The following is a 24,317-nucleotide window of genomic DNA, read 5'->3' as shown; positions in this document are numbered from 1 at the left end:
GGAGTTTGATGAGCTTAAGAACAGTTAAGCACTTCTGCTCTTGTGATTCCCACCAGAAAGCTGATTACACCTGAGTACTGTAGTTCTTTCCCCTACGGTCAGTCCAGTTTCCCTATCCTCACTTCCACTGTCCATCCTCTGCTTCACGGTCAGCATGTTCCTACTGAAAGCTGAAGCAAAGGTTCACTGTATGTTCAGATCATACCCACGTATCCTTCATGTCCGCCACACCTCTGTTGCATAAGTAACCTTTTCTTCTTATTCTTTCCCTAGGCCTTATTGCCTTATTTTACTCATTGCAATATTCTTTGTAAATCTTCATCCAGCTTGACAATATGTGGTACTATCCCTCCTCCTTTACCTTTCGCTAGCTGTATTTCAGTCGCATCTGCCAACATAGCATCTGAACAGTGGTTTCTGTTTGGTTTCCTATTACCTCTACAATATCTAATCACACTTCCTGCACCATTCAGCTGCCCAGATTCCTGGCATTTGCAAGAGAGCATTCCAGTTGTTTCTTACCGATCTATGCCTACCAGATAAAGCAAAGTCCAGTTTTCTACTTGACTACTGTTTTCATCAGGATTAGAACTTTCTTCTCCAAGTCTACATTTACGCCCGCTGATTTTCTTCTATTTTCTTTATGCCTCTTTTTATACATTTAACAGGTGTGTGTTGGATGTAATGTTTTCATCATATTCACTAAATGAGTGGCCCTGGGAGAAAGTAAATTATAGCTACTAGCAAGAGTCCTCACTCTTGTTCAAGAAGCAGAGGCCGTCCTGAGAAGCCCCAGGTTCAGTCCCAGCGACGATTCACAACAGCTGTCATTGCCCATGTAAAAATGTGTACATACTCTCTTGCCTGTACTTTAAAACACATGTGACTTCTGTGCTCTCAGACTATTTAAAACCTTAATTGCTGCACTCTTTACCAAGAAAAGAACAGAAGAATTTGTGGAAAAAATATCTCAAAGTTATGACAGGAAAGAGCAGTGAATATGTAGGTAGATTCTTTCAAACTAGCTGTGTGCTATTTTAAAGGGTTGCATCAGATAAAATAATATTTAACATAGTTGATTGTAAAGTTTACAAATGGCCATTCATTCTAGCACAGAAGGCCAAACGCTGATACCCAAATACCTGCCAATCCTGTTCTCAGTAAGAAGCATGCATGTGTGAAAACACACATCATAAAAAATTCAAATACCTAAAAATGGCATTTTCTCATCTTTTCTTACATGAGCATTCTTTGTTTTACAGTTCACAGAGAATATTTTTATTAAAGCAGGTCACGTTCCAGAAAGTATTAACAGATAGTGTGAAGGCTCCAACTTGGTTACACCTGCTGGACTGGTCCTAGAAGAATGCCCTTGTTAGCTGACAACTACCCAGACTATCAAGATCCAAGAGCATCCTTCCTTACACATTTGCATGCCAGATGGATGGAAACAAGATGCTGAAAAATTAGCTCTACCAGCTCCTGGTCATTATCCAAAAAGTACATTACCAGTCAGCGTGAAGATATCACAACACTTAACACTGTTTTTATATGGCTTGTGATGTTTTCCTTAAATTAATGGGAGGAAGCAGAAAAGAGGCAGTTTTAGTTATGGAAAAGCAGCCATAATGATGCTTTTCCATCAGATATCTGAACAATATGCCTCTAAGGGTGAAGAGCAAATATTATAACTCCCTTTCCTAGTCAGATGCACCAAAGCACTGAGGACCACTCATCAAAATGAGAAACAGGATTGATAAAAATTTCTGCCTTCTGTTTGATTAAAAAACCTCTACAAATTAAACTGGCTATAATGACTTTGAGAAGTACCAAAGTGACTGTCCCATAGTCACACACCAAATCTATTGGCAGAGTTATGAATACAGCCTACAGTCCCCTGCAGCCGTTAAATGATGCCTCCACATCTTTGCTCAAGCAAAATAAATTCTACTACTGCTCTCCTCAGAGCCTTTGAGGTCATTTTACTTTGTGACGTTTCATATGACACCATTTGAATAACAGTAATTCTTACACTTAACTTGGACCAATAACAAGCCACTTATAAGCAGTTACTTTGGCATGGGAATTTCAGAAAGGTTGTTAAAAAAAAAAAAAAAAAATCACTTTTCAAGACACCATGAGACTGACTCTTCACAAATAGAGGTAATGTCACTGAGATTTTTTTCTTCCTCTCAGCAAGAAATATGAGCAGCTTAAAAAACAAAACCAAAAAACCACTAACAAATGCACAATGGGAAGAAACTATCTAACCCTTCCTTCCCCAAACCAAATATACATAGTCGGTTCTTTTAACCACACCTATTAAACTGACTTTAATTGAAGTGCCCTGTTCTGCAGTCTGATGTGAAATGCAAAGTTCCCATTGGTCACAGTGGTTCAAAATCAGGCCCTATATATTCTAGTTTATGTTTGATTGAAAATAAGCAAGCTGTTCTCTTGCTGTCCCTGCAAAATAGCTTTGCTAGCAATTGTCCAAGCGATCGGACAGTAGCCTTAGGAAGGCCACAATAAGAGGTCTTCAGTCGAGTGGTGTCATATGGTCTTCATTTAGAAGTATCACAAGAACATTACTTCTCACAGTATTTACAAATGAAAAACATATGGCTGTAACCTGCAAGAAATACTGCTCTTTGGGTTTGTTTTTGGCCTCAGACTTTTGAAATATGAACCAAGCAAAGGGATTTCAGCTTAATGCATGATTCAGTCCCTTCTTCTTCAGAGCTTAAAGTCTGGGGGACAGCTAAAGCTTGCATCTGAAAAAAGTGATTTGCCCACAACTATGGTAATGTACTATAGTTGGCAACTAGAGTAGCATATATATCAAAAAGGTGTGGAGGTGGTTAATTAAAGACATCTACTTTCCATTTAATTAAAAAAAAAAAGATATTAAACTGGCTTTGGTTCCTATAAAGAGTTTTATAAGTCATATATAAGCCTCTTGCATTTACTATTTAGGTTCAATCAATATGGTTATCTACCTGTCAATTTTTCTTGCTCTTTAATGCAGAAAGAGAGCAGCCTTTTTTATAGCTAGCTCAGAAAGTACTAAGCTAATCAATACATGCAGCGATAACAGAATGATTTGAAACACGTAACAGAAGCTTATCACTTTGCAGTGTACTGAACGCATCAAAATATTTTCCTAGAAGTGAAAATAGAAGTTCTCCATTTTTTATTCCTTAAGTGGGTGGTGACATAGATGTTGTAGGCCTTTTGGATTTGTTCCTAGCTTTGTATTTTGGGGAAAATTTGGTACACAAGCATTTGCTACTTTGTAGGAACGTGAGGCCAATTTTGCAGTGAGATTTAAAAACTCCGCCTTGAGAATCAAACATTATCTCAATTGCCCTTGATTTCCCGTCCCTAAACATTTATTGGAAATCCATGCATTGTTCTGGAGAACTGCGCATAAGATTTTCCAGGAACGCATCTTCTGATGTTCCCATAGACCTTAAAACCCTTTGATTTACTCAGTACTCTCAGTAATTTGTGTTCGAGCCCAATCTGAAAAGTACAGGCTTTCTTTCAGCTATCTCCTGCTGAGTTAGTCAATTTGAAATAATTTGTAACCATCTGATTCCTAGAGGTTTAAATATACATACATGTATCAAGATTCTGGATTTTAATGCAGCAGAGAGGATCAGCTGTTATTGTGGTCTCTAACCTCTACTTTTTTGAAGAAATGCATAGGATTTAACTGTGCTGTTCTCTGAGTGGTAAGAAACAATCATCTGCCATCATACAATTTAAGGAGGTGGAATTCTACATAATACAAAAGCACTTTGTGATGTCCCAGGCTTGCCACAATTTACCAAATGTTAAATGCAAGCTCAAAATTAATATATATGTATGTAAATACAGACTGAAGAGATGAGAGTTAATAAGAAAGGAACAGGGAGTAATGTTTACAGTTTGAGGCTTTCTATCGATTTTTCTATCACTTTTAGCTCCAGGGCTATTGTTATCAATTCTATGTCATGATATCTGGTGCATTTCTGCACGTCCCCCTGAAGTCACACAATGGCCTTATGGCCTCCCAGTTCTGAAAGTTCTGCTTCACAATTTCTGAATCTCAGAGGCTGGCAAGCCTGGGTGCTAGTGGTTACACTGGGTTTTGCTCAAGGCACCAAACCATAAAACTTCTTATCAGTATTGTTTTCTAAGGGTGAAGGTAAGTAAAATGAAGGAGACAGGTAAGAGAAATCAAAAGGATCACAAAATCATAAAGAAATCCTTACAGGACATAACTGAAAGTCTACAGAGTCTCTGCTGTTCCTATTTCTCTACCAGAAATGGCCACGCGTGGTGCAGACAGGTCTGAACTAGCTCTGTGTGGGTGAGTCAAGGTCTGGAAATCACTCAACAGCATCCACTCAAGAGGCAAGGATTAGTCCACGGGTGCATAAGTGCTGCTAACACTAAATCCTGACCCAGTCTGGTAAGTCTGTGTGAACTTACCATGAATCTCTACAAACTCAGAAATCACTAAACCACAATCCATTGCACAGTGGAGACATGCCAGCAGCAAGGCATTAACAATGTTGCCCAGTCCAGAGGAGCTGAAAGATGGATTGGCATTTCTGAGGGCAGAATTGGGCCCAGTGAACGAGCAAAGATTCTCAGAGCAACACCTCAAGTGACACAAATTATGTTATAAAATTGATCACTTCCTTACACATGGCAGAATGCTTCCAGGGCACTCAACATCCTATTCCATTAAGCCATGATAAATGAGACCATATTTCCACATCAGTCTGAACTCATCTTTTAAATCTGCTTGTTCAAATATTTGGTTACTTATTGCCCTCCCCCTCCTTAAGATAGCAAAATCTGTCTTTTTCTTTTCCAACTTTGCATGTCTTAATAGATGTCATTATTGCAGGACCATCACCTAGGACTTTTATTTCTTCACAGAATACCTCACCTTAAGAGCTTGCAAAATTTTGAGAGAAATCACTGAAAAACGTTTGGTGTGCAATCTCTATGCGTACACTCACCAACTTGAAAAAATGGACACAAAGATACAGGAGAGCCACAGAACAAATTATGGAGAAACGCCCCCAAAAAGTAACTCTGCTACTGCTAGTTTGAAGATCACCACCACCACCTGGAACAGTGTTAGGATGGAAATCCGTGGAGCAGGAGCAAAATTGTTTCAAGCAGATCACTACGGCTCGAGGTGGCTAGGGAAGGTTCATAAATTGATAAGCGCCACCAAAGGATCATAAGCCTCCACATCAATTGTATAAAGATTACAACAGAGCCACTCGCTGCAGTCATTCTGAAAAGGTTATGGGTTTCACAGGTGTGCACTGTCAGTTCTGATTAAGCTTAAACTAAACCAGTTATCTATAACATTGGATTGGAAGGAGTTTTATTGCTGAACGCAGGGTAAATCAAATTCAGGACACACATCTGTGGAAAAACACAGAGGGCCAAAGTTCACAGTCCTGACACAGGCGAAAAAAAATCCAACCCTCCAAACTCAGGAGGAGAGTTGCCTGTAAAAGATCCATCAGTCTGGCTATTGTCATATGTTCTGTATCGGAAAGGAAAGTTACTTTTGACCTTAACACTGCTTTGGGTTTTCTTTCCCTCTTCAAATTATTGTTCGCTCTTATAACATAGACTGTTTTAAGATTATTATCTGCATTCATTTCTAAAGTGCCTAGAGTTTACCATTTATCTGATCATAAATGAAATTAGTTATACACCTATACTTTTCACTACACAGCCTAAAGCAGCTATAGCAACAAATTCACAAAGTAATTTTTCATCTGTGTGACTAGGAATCTTTCCAAAAACAACAGTTCACATCAGAGGTTCTTAGAGCTACACAAAAAGACTGTGGGTGAAATCCTGTGCCTAAAAAACATTGCTAACAACTCCATTGACTTCAACGGTGCCAGGATTTCACTCAAATATTAGAGAAAGAAAAAATTCATTCTTAATAGTTGATACAAGTTGCAAAAGGCACATTCTATTTCCAAAAATACTTCGTATTAATGCTGCACTTTAAAGTGCCTCTATTGACTCATAGTGTTAATAGATGGCAAAAGTGAAAAAATGTATTTGCTTTTGCAACATCATTATTTCCCTTGCATGCAATTATTTACTTGCCAAACAATGCTAGCGACAAATCGCAACAGACTATGAAGCCATCTACATCAGCAGATTTTTAACCTAAGGTAAAAATAAACAGAAACATCTGTAAAGTAATCTTGTACAAAGCTACGTTTATTAACGAATACATTTTCTAATAAAACACCATCTGCAAGCAACCCTCAGCTTCCACTTGATATAAATAGGCCTTTTACTGTTTTCAGATGCAGTTCCCAGAAAATTATTCCAAGCTCTACTGCAAAACACATCAGTCTTTGTTGCTGCCTGGAATGTTAATAAATAACATCAAGTTTTTAAATAGTCAAACAAATTATTGGCTTGAAACGATTATTCCAACAGAAAAAGCTGACCTTTTGCAATAAAGTGGTTTAAGAATGCATCGCTCCTCATTCCTAGTATAAAAATATTACCAAGCAGGGAAATATTTTGGGGAAAACAGAAAGCTATGAAAAACCCATATTGCAATTCTGCTCATACGTACACTATAAACCTACCTTGCAAAGGTTACTGCTTTAGAGAAACTAAGACTAAGAGAAAAGGTATACAGAGTATAAATAGTTCAATTGGTATCCTTATTATACATCTGTGCTTAGAATGGGCACGAATATGAACCAACTAAGATGTTCCTCACAGGACTACTGTACTGACTAGCAATACAAAATTCAACAGCTTAAACTGTTGGTAGCAGAGATTGGGACTGAATCCCAATATTAGGAGCACTTCAAAATGCATAAAAGCTTTAATGGGACACATTTTCATAAGCATTACGCAGAACTTAAGCCACATTAATTCCATTAACAGCAATAGGAATTTAGCAAACTCTGCAAATAAACTCCTTACTGGTAGAACTATGTAGTACCACTGAAATTTGAACACTGCCATTTTCCCTTAGAGTTTAAAACAGCAATCTTTCTATCAAACTAGCTCCTAACTGAAAATGCAAGAGTGAAAACTGCAGATGAACTGAGATATTAGAGTTCTCTGTCCAGAATTCTAGCTGGTATAAATATATTACACCCAACAGAGATCTAGCCTTTTAATATTAATCAGAAACAAGCAATATTAGTATTCCAAACTGTGCTTTTAAAACTTGATTAAATATTGCTACTGGGACTATCACAACAAACTTTGCCAAAAGTAGTCATGCACAGTCTAGAAAAAAGGAATGTTTTAGACTGTAATGCCAGGAAATGGAACAGCATATTTGCAGAGAAAAATATTCAGTACATGAAATACTCAAGAGGTACTAGAGAGAAGATATTTTAAACTACTCACTTCACTAACAGGAGGAATGTTGAGCTTTGGTACTTTGTTCTTCGAAGTAGGTGTGTTCACTTTTCCTTCCAGCAGTGTTCCGAAGGACTGATTTCCATATCCACTCTCAATTTCTATCGGAGGTTTCAGTTCAGGTGAGTCATTGGGCACCTGGTCCTGACCGTCCATAGGCCTGACATATGCTGTAGGCTTTTGCTGGACCATGCTGTTTTTACAGTGAAGTCCTGGTGGGAAATTCTGGGTCGAAAGACCATTGTTTGCAGATAACAAAGAAGTGGAAGGAAGTGGAGATCCAGGACCATGACCTACAAACTCAAGCTCTGTGGGTGACTTCAAATGACTGTTTTCTTTGTAAGAATGTTCTCCAGATGCTGACTTCGAATGAGTATGCCTCCTTGAATGTGAAGATGCTGCCATAGAATTTGTTTCCTCAGTTCCTCCACTTTTATGCTGCTCACTCTGACAATTATAGAGGTCTTCATACCTGCCCTGTGGCTGGTCATGAGAAGAGCTATGCTTTGTCCGACTCTGCTGACTACTGGATTGGCTTGGCTGGGCCCCACTAGAGTTGTGACCACCACGTGACCAGTCTGTCCTCGACTTCCTGCTGCTCTGGTGACTGTGTAGCAAAGTAGAATTAGATGACAATGAAGAAGGCGGAGGCATTGATGTCGATGAGTGGCCACTGATCTGATGAGATGGGATCATCCTGTTTCTTGGTTCTGGGAAAAAGTTCTGTTCATTTTTGTCAATGGGTGTCTGTGGGACAGAATTCTTTGGGATCCCTACAAGGTGGCTCTGGTTGGAATGGTTGGTTAACAGGTCCTTCATCTCATCATAATTTCCCAATGTGTTCTGGACACGGTTTGCAAGGGCATCGCCTTTATTTGTCTAAAATATCAAAACATAAATAAAGGAAAAGAGTGAGTAAATTCCTGATTACGAAGTTACTGCTCAGAATAGTTGTCTTAGAAGATGGCAAATGTTAGCTGTTTAATGGTGTCACGCTGACATTTAATTTAATTTCAATTACATTTTGCATATGTTATGTAAGAAAAACCTATCAATAACTGTGTTCAAAGAATCTCTTGAAACAGGCTTGCATGAGTAACACTTGTATACTGCTTCCCATTTTCTTAAATACGCTCTCAGAGAAGTGTTTAAATTGCATCAGTTATGGATGTTAGGAGCAAAATAAGCCGGTTTTATGTCAGAGATGTTGGGCTTGTACATTTCATATCGTGCAAAACATGAACGTGCAATTACTGGCTACTGAGTGTTTGAATTGCAATCACACAGTTTATTTAAGTATATTATTGCTCTATCAGCCCCTTGACCCATAGTCCTGCCATAAATAGAAGCTGGGTAGTCTGTAATAAACGTATAGTGCCAAACTCTTCACCCCAGTGCAACTGCAATTACTTTTCTATAGAGGGTTCAGTTTGACCTGAGGTATCTACCATCTGAATCCAGAAAAGAAAAAGCTTCTACCCACTCAAATGCTACAGTAGCTTGAAATAAAAGATCATTCAAAAATATTTTCTTATAGAATATAGACATGGTTGCCACATTCTTAAGTATCGGGATTGTTCTGTTGTCTGTGGGCTGGTTGTATTTGTGAATCGTGCTTTTCTTTGAATTCCAGTAATTATTAAATAAATACTGACTCATCTGTGTTTCACTGCTATTATACTTTTTCTTTTGAAGCATGAAGTGTGGGGTTTTTTGGTTCTTTTTCCTTTTCCCTTTCACTTGTAATAAGCTGGACAAATAAGCTGGAAGCTATAATTAATAGGCAGCTAATTTCCTCTCTCTCCCTGTTCTAACTCACCCCACAGAGACCCAAAGTACCAGCCTTCTTACTGACCTTTATGTTCCATTGAAATGACCAGCAGAGAACTAAAACATCTTATTCCCCATGCTTATTACTTTAACAGACTCAAAGGATAAAAACAAAGCAAAACTATAGTTCCTGTTCAAGCAGATGGTTAACTTCTACAGTCTGGAATTAAATGAGGAAGTCGCAGCGTATGTAACTTCAGGATACAGCCAACTATACTTTTACTTATGTTTGGGTTTTTTTTTCACTCAATACAGCAAGTAGTGCCACAGTCCAAAGACCCCTTAACACCAGGCCATAAAGGTGTGGAAAGGCAGCACTGTGAGCTTGTGCTTGGTTAGAGAGTGTCGCACTTCATTCCTTGACGAGGGATCCTACCATGCCACTGACCCCATTTTCCTCAAGTATTATGCAGAAGTTTGAGTGATGAAAAAAATCCATGCATGGATTTCTCCTGAAATATCTGCTTATATTACCCACTGCTGAACTACTCAGGAGATGAGAAGAATATTGCAGAAAGATTTTTTTTTTTTCCTTAGTACTGCACATGCCATAAAAAATGTTGAAAAAGAAGATAATAAATGCAAATTCCCTTTTGCTCATTCTCAGGGATTGTAACATATATTACCACTGCACTGAGGCAGTGATTTAAAAATTAACTGTTCGATGTTGTTCTCATCTATATACATTTTGCCAGTGCTCCTAACTGATACAGTTAATAATCCCAGTTGTGGAGAACCACGAATCACTTTTATTCACTAAGTAAGTCCCTAGGTTGGTCATTTTAGTGGCAAAAATTATATTCTAGCTAAGCCAAGAATAAGCTCTTTGTATATGAGCAGTCTCCTTCAACTGAGTTGCACAATGAGCTGTCTGGGCAGCAGCCAAAACCAGGCTCTCTCTGTTCAACCCTCAAATTTAAAACAAGGAGATTCCATTGTGCTTAAGGGCCCAGCAGGAATTATGATGCGAAGTCTAAACACTTACATACTTGTTCTGTTTCCTCCTTCCCCAAACACTTTAACTCCTTATGGGATAGCACATGGGAAATAACCAAGTATCAAGAAAAGCCTGACCACCAACCTTTACCTGTGGTTCAGTTACACTTCCAGGGTCCGTTTAGCTTACTTTCCAGAACGTAAAAAAAAAAAAAAAAACCACCAAAAAAAACCCAACAAAAAACCTGACAACATATCATCACTGTAACACTTCAACATCACAGCACATTAAACGGCTCTTGTCTAGATCCTCACAGAGGGAATCAATATTTTAATTTGAATGTAGAGCTTTTCAATCATTTCTGTGTTGGAGGAATCTGATTCTCTCAACTTATTTTCTTTTACATGTCACATAATAATAAATATAATTTTGCTTGATATTAACTCTGTTTTATGCAGAATGTTCACATCCTGGGGATAAAAGACACTGTATAGATGTTAGGTATTATTATTTGTAGTCATTTACTGGGAGCATTAATAAAAAATATATTTCCTGAAAAGCATGGAGATTAAATTAATTTAAACATCCTTAGCATATTTTAAGTGCACTAAAGCTCGTATCCAATAGTTATTGAAGTCAATGGAAGGATTATTACTCTCTTCAATGGCCTTTGGACCAGATTGCAAAGCAAAAAACACATAGTGAATATGAGTGGTAATTTGGCTTATGCTTAAATAAAACTAGAGCACACGACTAAGACCAGACTTGCGCATCACAACCTGAATGAGCTCAGGTGTGTAGTGCAGTGTACTACCTGCATTTAAGACATAAAACATAACATTAATTTTTTTTATTTTATTTCCTCAACAAATTCAGGGCTCTCGTGAGAAGCAGAGTATTCTTGACAAGCCTGGATACCAGCAAGACAAACACAAAATCCAGTCATAATTTCTGGTTGCTCTTTGTTACTTCCAGATTGGGGAAAATTTCTACCTTCATATTCTGGATAATTGGCTGATTTCTTAAAGGAAACCTCTGTACATCTTATTTTCTGAACAGCATGCTGAATCACAATTTTGCCAATATCAAGGAAATGCAGCATTTTCTGAGTATTCAAAGGCATAAATTATACGTCTGGTTTGTGACTCATGGCTAGTAGCCTTCCCCCTCATTCTAGGCTCTTGTTAATTTAGGAAATGTACACCTTCCTACATTTGCTTCTATTGCTTTGAAAAAAGATCTGTAATACAATCTTATTGGAAGACTAATTTGCTAGCTAGCTATTGCATTGTAGTTTTACAAAGAAAAAAACCTAATGCACTCAAACTTATAGGCCCAATTTACAAGGGTTTTGTGAAAATTTGTATGAAACTTGAGGTTTCATAATTCATTCACTTTCTCATGCCTCATAGTTAAACTAACCTCCATGGATTAGAAGCTGAGATCTTTTATATGCTAAGCTTGAATAGCGTGGATGGGCTTTACCTGAAAAAGATAAATGATTTAACATTCACCAAAGGTTCCCTAATGGAAATGCTGCCCATTGGGTTCTCTCTCTCAAGCTGAACTCTTCTGAGGCAATTCCTTTGAAAAGTAACAAAAATACTCCTACTGTTTTCTCTAAAATACTCATCTCTGAAACTCTTGACTAACTCAAAACATTAAAAGGTATCAACAATTCAGTAGTAAAATTGCAGCTTCTCTCAGGAAAACTCTGACATTGCTTTTTCAAATGTCTGTTGTCATAACGCTGCAGGCTCTTCTCTGATCACTTCTGCAAAATCAAGCATTAGCAGGTTGCACCAGAGTTCGAAGGCCAGACCTGCAACCCACTTGCATTAAAGGGCAACACAGCCCTTGCTGCCTGACCTTCCCAAAATAATGCTCGATGTCATCACATTGTCAAAGGTGTTGTTTCCCCACATGAGACAGCGCAGCTTCAAAAGAACACTTTTATCTTTTAATAAGCCTGTACAAATGTATTTTATACACCCACAGAAATAAATATCTCTTTTCATGTGTGTGTACACATACATATACTACAAAGAATCATCGTAGAAACATGCACTTGTCCAAAACTATAATGATCATCTATGTTTTATTTGACAGAGGGATAGAAAGAAAGACGCTCTAACAGCTAGAGCAAAGAGATGATAGATGGAAGCTCCATCTCCACTCAACACATCTCGTGATACACACTGGCAGTAAGCTCCATGAGAAAATTTGGGCTCCTTTCTTTGACCCAGTTTTAATATCCCCAACTTTAGAGCAATCTTAAAACAGCCGCCAGTTGTTCAGTTTTTAAAACATCAAAACAGCAGTATTCCCTACCCCAACAGTCCCTTCTCTGGGTTACTGTTGAAGCAAGTGAGGAAGGAATGATAAACAAGTCAAGGACACTAGGTCTGGGAATAAAAGAAAGGAAAAGAGAAGTTTTCTATTTCCTGAGACCTGATATTCCCAACCTTCCCTTTGTCACTGTAGTCTCCATCTTTCGTCGCACCCCTAGATCTTTCAGAAACGTACCAGCCATCCCTTGAGCTGATGCTCATTAGCAGAGCTAGCCCAGCTGAGGATGTGGACTTTGTGTCCATCACAGGCCACAACATCTGACTTTGCTGGGCAGTGTTTTATCTCATTCTGCTCCCACTGAGAGCAACCAGAAGAGACAAGATGGGTGCAGCTTGTTGTGTGCACCAGGCCTTGAGTCTCATCCACACATAAACATCTGTTCATCTCAAAATAGAAAAGGAATTCAAACTGAACGTGCAGCACATTTGTTCTCACCTCACGGCCTCTTCGTTTTATTTCAGAATAAACATGAACAGAACCCTGAATTTAGTTTTGCACTTGCTTAAGAATACAAGTCACTACATATCCACTAAGAATTAGATCCAGCTTTCATTAGTTCCTAGGAAACTGTACTGTGGCGGGTTCTTAGCAATGCAGAACTTAAAAAGGAAATATCAGTCTATCACTTTGTCCTTTTTTTATCCCCATAGTGTAAAATGTAGGCAAGACCTAGCTTTCCTATTCAGTCTTGGTTCTCTTTGCTTTGCAAATGTAAGACAGATGTAATTATTTTTGCATGCAATTTCCTCTTAATTTTTATCTTTCGCAATTTATAATTACAATGCTTTTTTAGGATAGCAATATGTTATGTTTTGCTCAATCCCGCAGATCTGACAAACTTCTCTCTGCCAAGCAGGTGAAAAGCAATTAAAAAAATATATTTGCTCAGGAAAATTACCAGGATAATTTTTTGCTTTTCAGTTGTTCAGTTTTTGACAAAATATATGCTCTGTGTATGCTTGGTGCAAATACATGCACACTAAACAGATGTAAAATCAGATATTATCATTCTTATGGTACAATAGATATTGGGGGGGGGGTGTTCCTGACACAAAATTTTGCAGTATCAAAAAAAAAAAAAATTTGCAGTGATTTCTACTGAAATCCAGAAGACCACTACATGAACAAAAATGTTTGCACGACCTGCAGGAAGTCTCAACAAAATCAGTTCATAGTAAGTTATTATTCCCATAAATAAAGGTGCTAAAATGTGGTCCAATGCAGAAAGAGTTCATTGATTAGATCTTTATAAAAACAAAACAAAAAGACCTCACAAACAAACTGTCCTAGTGCATAGTCCTTATTTGGCTGAATAAGTCTCTGTCACGGATGAGTAGAATGCACCTCCCTCAAAAGAGAAAAGCAGCAATGTGTTTTATTGAGGTAAAATAATAATTTGACAGAGTTCAATAAGTTTGATGGAATTTAACACAGTTTAACAGTGGTTTGACAAGGTTCAGTAAGTTTGATGGCAAGGTTCACCTTATTAATTACTGCATGGAAGAAACATACAAAGGAAAATTGAGTTAGAATCAAGTTAGAATGATTCACACAGAGACCAGAGACACAAAGAGTAAGGAGGACCCTCCCGTTGAGTCATGAGGTTCAGAGTGGAACTGAACCCTTGCTTTCCAAACTCTTTTTGGAGCCTAGGTGTGGCTGGATCCAATCTTAGACTTGGTCAACGGTTTATGTCTAATGGCATTATCCAGAAAAAATTTACAATAATATTGAGTAGCTACATGGATTAGTAATGTTTCATAATATTAATTCAGCATGCTATCAGTCACTTACCGAGGATCTGTCACAGGTAAGGGATCTCTGCCTTGGGTAAGGAAGGTTCTTTTAATCTCAGGTAAGGAATCTCTACCCTTGAGAGGTGTCCCTGCTCGAGAGGAGAGTTACCTGGCGTGCAGTCCAGCTGCAATTCAGGGAGAGCTCAAATTGGGCCCATCATGATGGTAATATTTATAGGGTGAAGTAGTTGGCTGCTAGTCAATAGTATAGACAAGATAGATGTCTTCTTTTTAGCTCTGATATCTTGTTCTGTACTTCAGTTATCTTGCACTTTTGGGTTTCAAAACCACCTTTTGAAATATTTTCCAAGACACCTTCACTCCCTTGTATGTGAGCCAGGGGCTTTCCAGCTCGCAAGTTCACCCCAAGGACGTGAGGCCCATTGCTCCTTAGTCAGCCTGAACCAGCTAGGAGTCAAGTGTATCTGTCACACTCTCCTACATAAACTATAATTATTAGACACCATTTGATAATAATGCCAGTCTTTCCTCCTCCTTTTTGGGTAATTTTCAAAGAGCCCTCATCCTCCCTACAGCTGCTAACAATGTAAAATGGAAAGATAAAGTGGTGGCCTTTCAATGGATGTCACTGATTGGGAGGAGAAAGAGATATGGAAATTTACATTCTGATGAATTCTTCAGGGAATGTCTTACTGAAAATCAAAGCAGCAGAAATCGTAAAGGGGGACATCCCTTGGTGATGAAAATCTCAGGCAGCAAAGCTCCTTAGAGAGAATAAGACTTGTCATAAGTCCCTTTCATACCCTTGTTATGCTCCCCAAAGATTCAGACAGCCTCCCAAAGGACTTCTTTGTGTGGTTATGATCGCACAAGAAAGCTTATGGACTCACTATCTATAGAGAGGACATTGGTTTTAACAACTCAGGTATATTTTCTTCTTAAAAATAAAAGGACTAAGTGCTAGCTTTGTAGGTACGAACCCACTTGTAGAGATATCAGCTGCACATACTTCAATTGCAGGACTTTGCTGTGTGTTTAGAGGAAGAAATCTTGAACTGGACTGTAACCAAGATTCCTGATTCTGTCAATGCTAGCATGCAACGTTGGGCCGAGCATTCAGTTTGCTCTGCTACCATATGCTGATTTGGATAATCAGTGTATTCAAGAGTGTAAGTACCAAGGCAGATGCAATGCTTTCATTTCTTACAGGTGATAAGAAGCTTTATTTGTATTTGTAAAACGCATTCAGGTAAAAGACATTCTGAAAATGTAAAGCATAACAATGCTATTTACCTTGTAGGGTTCCCCAAAGAGGTTAAAACCTGAAGCAAAGAGATCTTCATCTTGCTGGACTTCCTGGTTTCTTCTCTCCCATTCTTTCCGCTTAAGTGCACTCCGGTCTTGCTCATAGTGACTGAAGAAAAGAAAGACAAAAAAAGACAACACATTATTTTCCCCATAATTTAGTTACATGTTCATTACTATCAGTAAGAGCAGCAAAACATCAGAAACAATACAACTCCTGAGGACAATTCTGAAAGAAAGAAGCAGCCACCGAGTAATCTTCCCAAGTGTAAAATTGGAATCATAATACTATGTGAAAGTGGGCAGTACAACAGTCAGTACACTTCTAACATGAAAACAGACAAAAAATTTCTTTTCAAATTAACAGAGCATTATGCAGAAGAATAAAATACATTTTGATGCATTTGTATGAACAGTCTGTAAAATACATGTTTGCGTGCACGCACATGTGCCCACAGAGAATGTGCCTGTGCAGAGAAAGCAACTGTGAAGTCAAGGAAGCACAGCAACATCTTCAAATCCATTTAACTGTGTAACACTTGTCTCCATCCATCCCAATGTTCCAGTTCAGCCTCGTGTGATTTAGACCACCTAATTCCATCCCATGTACTTGTTAAAATTTATGTACGGCTTCATTGTGGGTGTCGAGGGGGTTTTAAAACGCGTTTTTGTAGCAGGCTCCCGGAAGAGACTTTAGGATAGTTGATTCCAGTATCAGATAGTTCTACACACAAACAAACAAACAGAAGAGGATCTAGTGCCTCAGTGCAGCAATGGTGAGTGGCACTTGTCTGTATGTCAGCTTACTTGGTGCACCTGCCAGACCTAGATGACAAGCTGAGAGACCACATTCACTTCTCCCCTGAATAGCACTGAAGTACTTTGGTCTCTTGGCTTTGCAAACTACCTCCTGCTCCTCTGAGGGAAAAGGTATAATTAAAACCCTGAAGGAGGGGGAAAAATAGGAAAGGAAAGAGGAAAGGAAAAGATGCATGCTTCAACTTGCACTGACAACCTCTCATGTGACAAGCATTAAAGGACACTTCTGTGCTTTCAACTCATATTTGATTTGTTATGAGGCTTTTGGCTCTGCTTTGTGTCAGTTAATTAGCTACCAAATTCCAGATGACAATTTGAATAGTAGATTCAGTATATGCACTGATGTTATCTGTTGTAAGCAGTATTTCCCTGATAGATTCTGGACATGCACGCACACATCCATGCACACTCTCTATATACAAATGCATACATACAAACATACATATTACATATCTAACAAAGAACAGTTAATTCTCCTATCTCTGCCGAGAATGAATTAAATCTCCACGGAACTCCACTGCACTTGGAAGATAACCAAATATCTACAACTTTTGCCTTTTTAGCTCAGCATGATGTTGTATTGAAAGCTTCACACCGAGAGATATAATGAGGAATGAACTGCACAGTGATGAGGCTTTAACAGTGTATAAAGTCACTGATTTCTGAGTGAAACCACAATTACTAATTTGAAGCACCAGCTAATTAAAACCACAGCTATGTATTTAGCCTCTTGTTATACCTACTGCAGTTTATAATTATGAGGACCTCTTTATCTACTCAATTAAAGTTCTTATGATTCAGGCAGGTTGTGTTTGAATCTGCAAGCCCTGCAGAGAGCACAGGAAAGCATATGTCTGTTGCCTGATGACTCCATGTATCCTTACACTCATATACTTGTTTTTGTACAGGGAAGGAAAGAGAAAAAGAAAGACTAATGCCACAATGAAATCCCTAAATAAAAAATATGAACTAATAATTGGTTTAAGCAATTCAAGATCACTCAGGCTTGGACTGAGTAAGGTTTGAGTATGGCTTGTAAACTGAATGCAAAGCCACCTACACGGGCTGAGCTGAATGATTTCCATCCACATTTTCCTTTTATAAGTTAGAAGGCTGAAAAGACGCCACATTTTTATTTATTTATTTATAACACCTCCTGATGTAGTGACATCACTGGCACCAACGTCAAGCTCCAGAACATTGTTATAATCATTCTTGGTATTTTTGCAGAAGCTATAGTACTATTTGCTGGTTTCCTGAGGGAGACGGAAGGGAAACTGTTGTAAGCAACAGTCACTTTACTATACTATATGCAATCATATTGCTGACACAATACTGCAAACCACAAGCGACCTGTTCACTAAAAGGTGAAGGGGGGCACGAGACTCCCTTCCTTTCATGTCCTAAATCAAGATAAAAATCCACAGGTATGGGAATAAGCAAGTACAAACTGTTTCCCTAATTGGTACACGAAGATGAGGACAAGGTTGATTCTGTCTCTCCCCACAACTCTTCTGGAGTCGGGGGCTGGTTTAGCCCAGGAATAATCCAGCCTAGGAGCAGCAGGAACACACTGTATTCACCCCTCTCATAGGAGATCTTTCCAGGGATTTCTTTGGCAGTTTGACCCATAGATTGTGTGACTCTTGCAGCAAGATCAGATCATTATGAAGTTATAAGCCCAGTCTCGATGTCAGCAGAGTGGATCTAGTGTAAACAGGATTTTATATCCTGCATAAGTAACCTTGCTTATGGGAGCAGTCCTACCCCAGGCACTGCCAGCATTTACTTCAGAAAGAATTATTCATGAAAGTTAGAGCTGCGCTTTACAGCTTCCCAATGGCAACCTTGGCCTGGAGTTTCAGGGTGAAATCCTGGGCCCATTCAAATCAAACTGAATCTGGCCACTGAACACACAGATTACAGAATCACAGATTACAGCACAGAACAAGTCTCACCTTTCATGTGAGGTTCCAGCACTTTGTTATGTAAAAGCTGGCTCTGGTCTCAAGCATGCAAAGTATTTAGGGAACCAAGTGAGGCATTATGCCATATCCTATCTGAGAAAAAGCAGCAAAGGCTCTAAGACTATTTAGATATGTTTTGTGACACATTACAAAACCACAAATTCAAAAATGATGAAAACAGCAGTAATTCAAAATGGCATAATCACTTTAAAAGACATTAACTTAAGCTAAGACAGTATTTACAATGTTAACAGCAAAAGGTTGAAAAAACAGTATTTTCCAACACAACATAGTGAAGTATTTCTCTTTTAGTGCGTGTATTTATGAAAGATATCTATTCCATTCACCCAAGAGGTGAGCACAAAGGCACATCTCATGCCTTGGACCCCAACAATGTTTACAGATTACCAACCTGTGAGCATCCATTTTACAACACAAGCAAAGCCCTAAGTGAGTTGCTACCTCTGCATCAATCCAAATCTCTCTCTCACATATTCTCTTGTGAGAACGAAAAAAAAAAAATTAAAGGTTCATTTTGAACTTTCCACTCACAGAGTCACATCGCAGCCTTAAGTGTACAAAGTATCTATTCAAAAGGAAGTGGTTGCTCATCCTGTCAGGTCAATTACTTGGCTTACTTCTCTGCAAATGTACTTTTGCTATGGGAATGCTTGACAGGGTGCTGATTGTGGCTACGGAAAATCAAATATTGTAAGATCATACACAGATTAGGATAACAACTTCTTTGAGTTCCTTGTAATCCAAAGAGGGATGCTGATTAGATCTTAAGGCTGCAGTGCACTGAGAACCTAATGGGATGCTCTCCAGAAACTCTTAATGTGGCCACAATGCAATCTCTGGGACTTATGTTTAATATTTAGCTTAACTAATGTTCTGTGAAATGCAGATATGTGAGTAGTGGTGAAGGTGTCAGTGAAAACTATAGTCAGATGCCATGAGGAACACCAGAGTTCAGTCTGTCTCATTAGTATGAGAAATACTTCATGACTCCTCTAAAGCCAGGAGAGTAGGAAATCACAAATACAGACTTTTGCAAACATTTTTAAAAAAGAGATTTAGAAGAAAGCAGCTGCAGGCCACGATACTCACTGTATCCAAGAGGGCCAGTTCCCTAGACACAGCTATTATGTGACAATGTAGTTTAAATACATGAGCTTTATTGTTTTGTTACCACTTATTAGATTAATATTTGAATTTGAATGGGGAAGTCTGTACATAAATCTGAGAAGATCAGGAATGGTGAGCAGTAGGAATGCTACAAGAGCACGAGACCACTGATCTACAAATTACCAGCGTGCTGGATATGGCAGAAAGAATAGTAACCGTAACTGTATTATTGTTTTGGTATGTTTAACATTGAGGCAGGCTGCAAATGCATTTTGAATAACAGCATTTGATACTTAATCCTTTAAAATCAGACTGGCATACATCCGTTTATCATTATTCTCAGCTACGGACACCCTAAGGGACAGCAGTGAGCTGATGCACTGTGACAAGCCAGGTGGTCAGCCTGTATGAATCTGCAGAGTGCCAGCAAGGCCCGTGGAGCTGCACCCTTCATACCCACTGCAGCGCATGATGGCTGTGGGGACAATCTGGATCAAGCAGAGAATGGAGAAGGTGAGAAGGTGGCTGAGGCAGGAGAAGGTTATATCAAGGCAAAAAGATAACAGGCATGCACGTAGGTTTCAGACTGGAAGCTAAAAATTCAGATCTGGCGATAAGAGATGGAAGTCAGACATGCACTGTCTACAAAAAGGAGAACTAGAAGAAGAATAAAATTTGGGGCATTGGAAAGGACAGTGCAATCATCTGTGGTGAAAGTGAGAGGATGTGGTGCAAAAGATCTGGAAGGACAAGAACAAACCTTTTAGGACAGACTGCAACAAAGCAAGAGGTTAGAGGGAAGAGTTAAAGGAAAGCTGACGTAATGAGACTAACAGCTAAAGGCTGAGACCTAGCATTTGGGGTTTATTTTCAAAGATGTGCTAACTAAAGCCAAAGAAGTAGTCTCCCAAAGTGCAGAAGACTAGGCAAGGCAGACAAGAGCCTGAAAGACAGAAGAGTAGAAGAAAGAAGTCAGACCAGACAAGTTTGAAGGAGTAGTCACTGTGATATGAAGAAAAAGTAGAAGAGAAAAAAATGATCAAACACCTAATGTTGCAGAAGAATCATGAATAAGAACAGAACACTGCTCTGTTGATTCAGTCAAAACAACAAAAGCCCAATAGGGAAAGAATCAATAAAAAAGCTGGAGCAGAGAGGCTTTATAGTAGTAACAGACTACATCCACGAGGATAAATGAACAACATTCAGGAAAAAAAAGCATTTATCCACAAGTTAGGGAAGAAGTAGTTGCTGTTCTCAATAACATGTTTGAATTCACAAAAATGCACACTATGATCAAATCAAATATCCCCCTGTACTAGTTCCACCCCCCTTAAAATATTGGATATACCTAAATGATGAAAGAAGTTCTCAAACTGAAATGTTTGTCATTTGTGGAAACAAGAAATAAACACAAGCTTCTAAACTAAGACACAGTGGATATAAAATGATACAAATTAGAGAACTGAAAGTCCTCTCCCAAGGTTATTTCTCCATAGTTCTGACTTGGGGACAGAATCATTGCTCTGCCACAAGCACTCAGGAAGTTGGTGAACTCAGAAACTGGGCTTCCTCGAAAACTAACTCATATGCCTGCACAAGGTATTAAACATCCCAAATCAAAAACCACTCATGAACGTATTTGACTTACATGAGAAATCCAACTCAGGTCAATGAGAATATTCCCATGCTTAAAATACATTCTTGTTTTTCCACACCAGGGCGATTCCTTTTCAATGTGAGTAAAAATGCAAGGCAAAAAGCATTTCATCTGATAATCAAACTAGGTAAAAGACTACTACTAGCAAATACATTACAATGGGAATTCACCTCTACATAACTCCAGATTTATCTCACCATAACTCCATTAATTTAATGTAAAAGCAGAATACCACAATATTGTACAAGGGAAGGAGAACAGGCTTCCTTGGTATATTCAGATTCTCCCAGTATACGCTCTGGTATTTCAATACCTTTATTCCAAATGAAAAAAACAAGACCAAAAACAAAACAAAACAAAAACCCAAACCAAAACAAAACCCAAACCAAAACAAAACAAAAAACCAAACCCCAAAACTATGCAGCCTCAGGTCTCAAATTTCATTGCAGGTCTTAAAATGTATTCAGTAAATAAGGGGAATTTCAATATCTGATCTATAAGCAGAAACATGGCCAGCTTAACATATCTTCCCTGCTCATCTGAAGTCTTTGTTTCACTTAATGATAAACATCATAAGCAGTACCACACTTAAAATAGCAAAACTCCTCTTCCTCTGTTTATCACCATTGAACTTGCATCTCTGTCCTGGTAATTTTGACAGAGACCAGTCAAGCCATGACAGAATAGCTTTACAACTTCTCACTGTCTTTCATATTTAACATTTACTTTAATGTTGTGTTCTTCTTCATAGCATGAATAGTTACTGAAAGTATCTAGCACAGAACATATCTATCACTGCATTTCAAGATAAATGATTTATTTTAAAATACAGCATATTCTGTCTTTGATGTTCAACAGTTCTGTAGAGAAACACTTGAGATGGTCACTGGTTATCTATCCACATGAGCTAAATCTCTTAACAATTTGCATTAAAAACAATGCCATTCCTGTAGCACATTTGATAGAGAATACAGAAGATTAAAGCCTCCGAACAAAATAACACCCAAGAGACCCCTGGGCAATTTATGGAAAATTAAGCTAGGAGGCTAAGGGTTTGGCTTATCTTTGTCATATTCTTCATTCTTTTTAGTTATTCCCCCCCCCCCCCCCCCTAGAAAATGTTATTTTCACTCAATTTTCTCCTCTTTTTGGTATTATGCAGCCCCAAATCTTTCCTTAACGTGAATTTGGAAGGAACGATTCTGGGGGAATGGATGACAGAGATAAGCTCCTGAATAGTAAGCGTATAAAGAATAGATGAGGTTTCAAAGGGGAGCATTTATTGTTTCCTGTATCATAGCACATTGTCTTTCAATATGATTAGTTATCAGTCTGAGTTATCAAAAACTGGGATGAAATAAAACGCTTACGCAGTTATGCTTCATTGATGTCAGCTAGGGGAGCATGAAAATCTCCATGAAGTTGGGTAATTGATGTGTAAATCAGAGCTCAATCACTCTGTAATAGAAATAGTCCCACTGAAAGTATGGTTGTTGAGCAGTATTGCAGAGGGGTGGGAAAGAAAGAGAGAAACAGAGTCAAGATAAGACTTTATATTTGGATATCCTTATTTGGCAATAATTAACTGTTTCTGTTTTATTAAAATGCTTGGGGACACTGTTATGGATATTTAAAAAGCAAATTAAATGAACATGTTCATCCTTTGAAAGGCAACACGTGTAAATGACATCAGCAATTGTAATTTGGTTAACAATGTGTGTTCAACGTATGTTTTGGAGTCCTATTACAGTCTCCCTGTCAGTTCAAATTTGCAGTATGAGAAACAAAAGCAAAACTGAAGGAAAAGAGAGAAAAAAAGAAAACTAAAAGAGAAAAATGGTTATAAGTGCAGCTCCAAAAGGACATTAAAAGACAAATAGTCATTAGAACATCAGTCACATAAAATAGCTTTCCAACATGCAATATTTCTAAGAGTAAACATCTGATACATAAAAGAGCTAGTTAAGATAACATTATGGGGTGATTTTTGTTGCCATTTTTTTTTCTTTTAATAAATGAATGCACATTAAGGCATTGATATCAACTTCCCAGAAACACCTGGAATCCAGTATTCTAGTTTTGACTTACACTAAACCACTGATAAACTGTAACAAACTTGCATAAATGTGAAATTTATGAGCATTTTTGGCATCAAATGAATTACATTCAGGACACAGGAGCTGGATTAGGAAGCTTTATTAGATGGGTAATGTACTATGACTGTAAGGGGACTCTGATTACTACAAGGGGGTTGAATAGGGAAGGAGGTTCAAACTAAATTCCAAATTTCATTACCCTTATGAGTTTAACAGGATATGACAGTTTCTCCTTTTTTTAAAAAATTTTTTTTAATTCTGTTGATCTCTCCTGGGATTTGAAGTTTCTTCAAAATTCACTGATGGCAATGAAGCCATTAAGCCTTTGCCAAAGTATATACTATAATTCAAACATATTTCACAGCATATCTCCTAATGGCTTCCTAGGTGCCATCATACTTCACATGCCCATCAGCACCGGCATTCTATGTATTAATGTGTTACAGATGAATATAGTTGTGTTTATTTGCATGCTATGCATTATTCTTTATACACATCAACAGCAAACATGGTGCAGTACTGCTACAAAGCATATATTTGTACATATATTAATCCCAAGGCATAACACTAATTTGATGCAATTAAAGATCTTCTGACAGTGCTTGTTACAGTCTGGTTTTCCTTCACCTCAAATTATGAAAAATGTATTGAAAATGTCCAAGTTTCTTTTTGTACATGTACCTTTTTCAAAGATTAAAGTGTATTTTAATATATGGAAACACAAAATCTTGAATTTATTATCACTTAATGTGTACAGATTGCATTCTTACATCTGAGCTGAAAACCATTTTGGAACTCTACTTTTGTCTTTACCTTTTCTCATATTTATAATTAAAATTTTTCTTTAATACTGCTAGTCAAAACTTTCCTGGGCGCCTGTAGGATGCTTCCTTAAAAATGGAAGCCACGCATTTGTATTTTCTTGAAATATTGGCAACGATATGCAACAGACAGCTAACAGAAATAAATTTAGCCTTTTAAAAAAAAAAGTTACAAAACGATCATTGATTAACACAACCTTTTGGAGACAGATGA

The 24,317-nt window shown here is 38.1% G+C and overlaps 1 protein-coding gene across 3 annotated transcripts in view; it reads right to left on the bottom strand.

Annotated features, from left to right (window-relative positions):
- Positions 1–24,317, bottom strand: part of AFF2 (ALF transcription elongation factor 2) — a 343,346-nt gene that overhangs the window by 239,293 nt on the left and 79,736 nt on the right. For all 3 annotated transcript variants that reach the window (XM_050901642.1, XM_050901643.1, XM_050901644.1), the window contains exons 2-3: positions 15,601–15,721; positions 7,420–8,310 (exon numbers count right to left, since the gene is read on the bottom strand). In XM_050901642.1, the coding sequence (XP_050757599.1) occupies positions 7,420–8,310; positions 15,601–15,721 (1,012 nt within the window). The remainder of the gene's footprint in view (positions 1–7,419; positions 8,311–15,600; positions 15,722–24,317) is intronic.

Source organism: Gymnogyps californianus, chromosome 9, assembly GCF_018139145.2.
Source record: "Gymnogyps californianus isolate 813 chromosome 9, ASM1813914v2, whole genome shotgun sequence".
In the NCBI taxonomy this organism is placed as follows: Eukaryota; Metazoa; Chordata; class Aves; order Accipitriformes; family Cathartidae; genus Gymnogyps; species Gymnogyps californianus.
The sequence above is the reverse complement of the archived record's forward strand: the minus strand, read 5'-3'. Positions and strand labels throughout refer to the sequence as shown.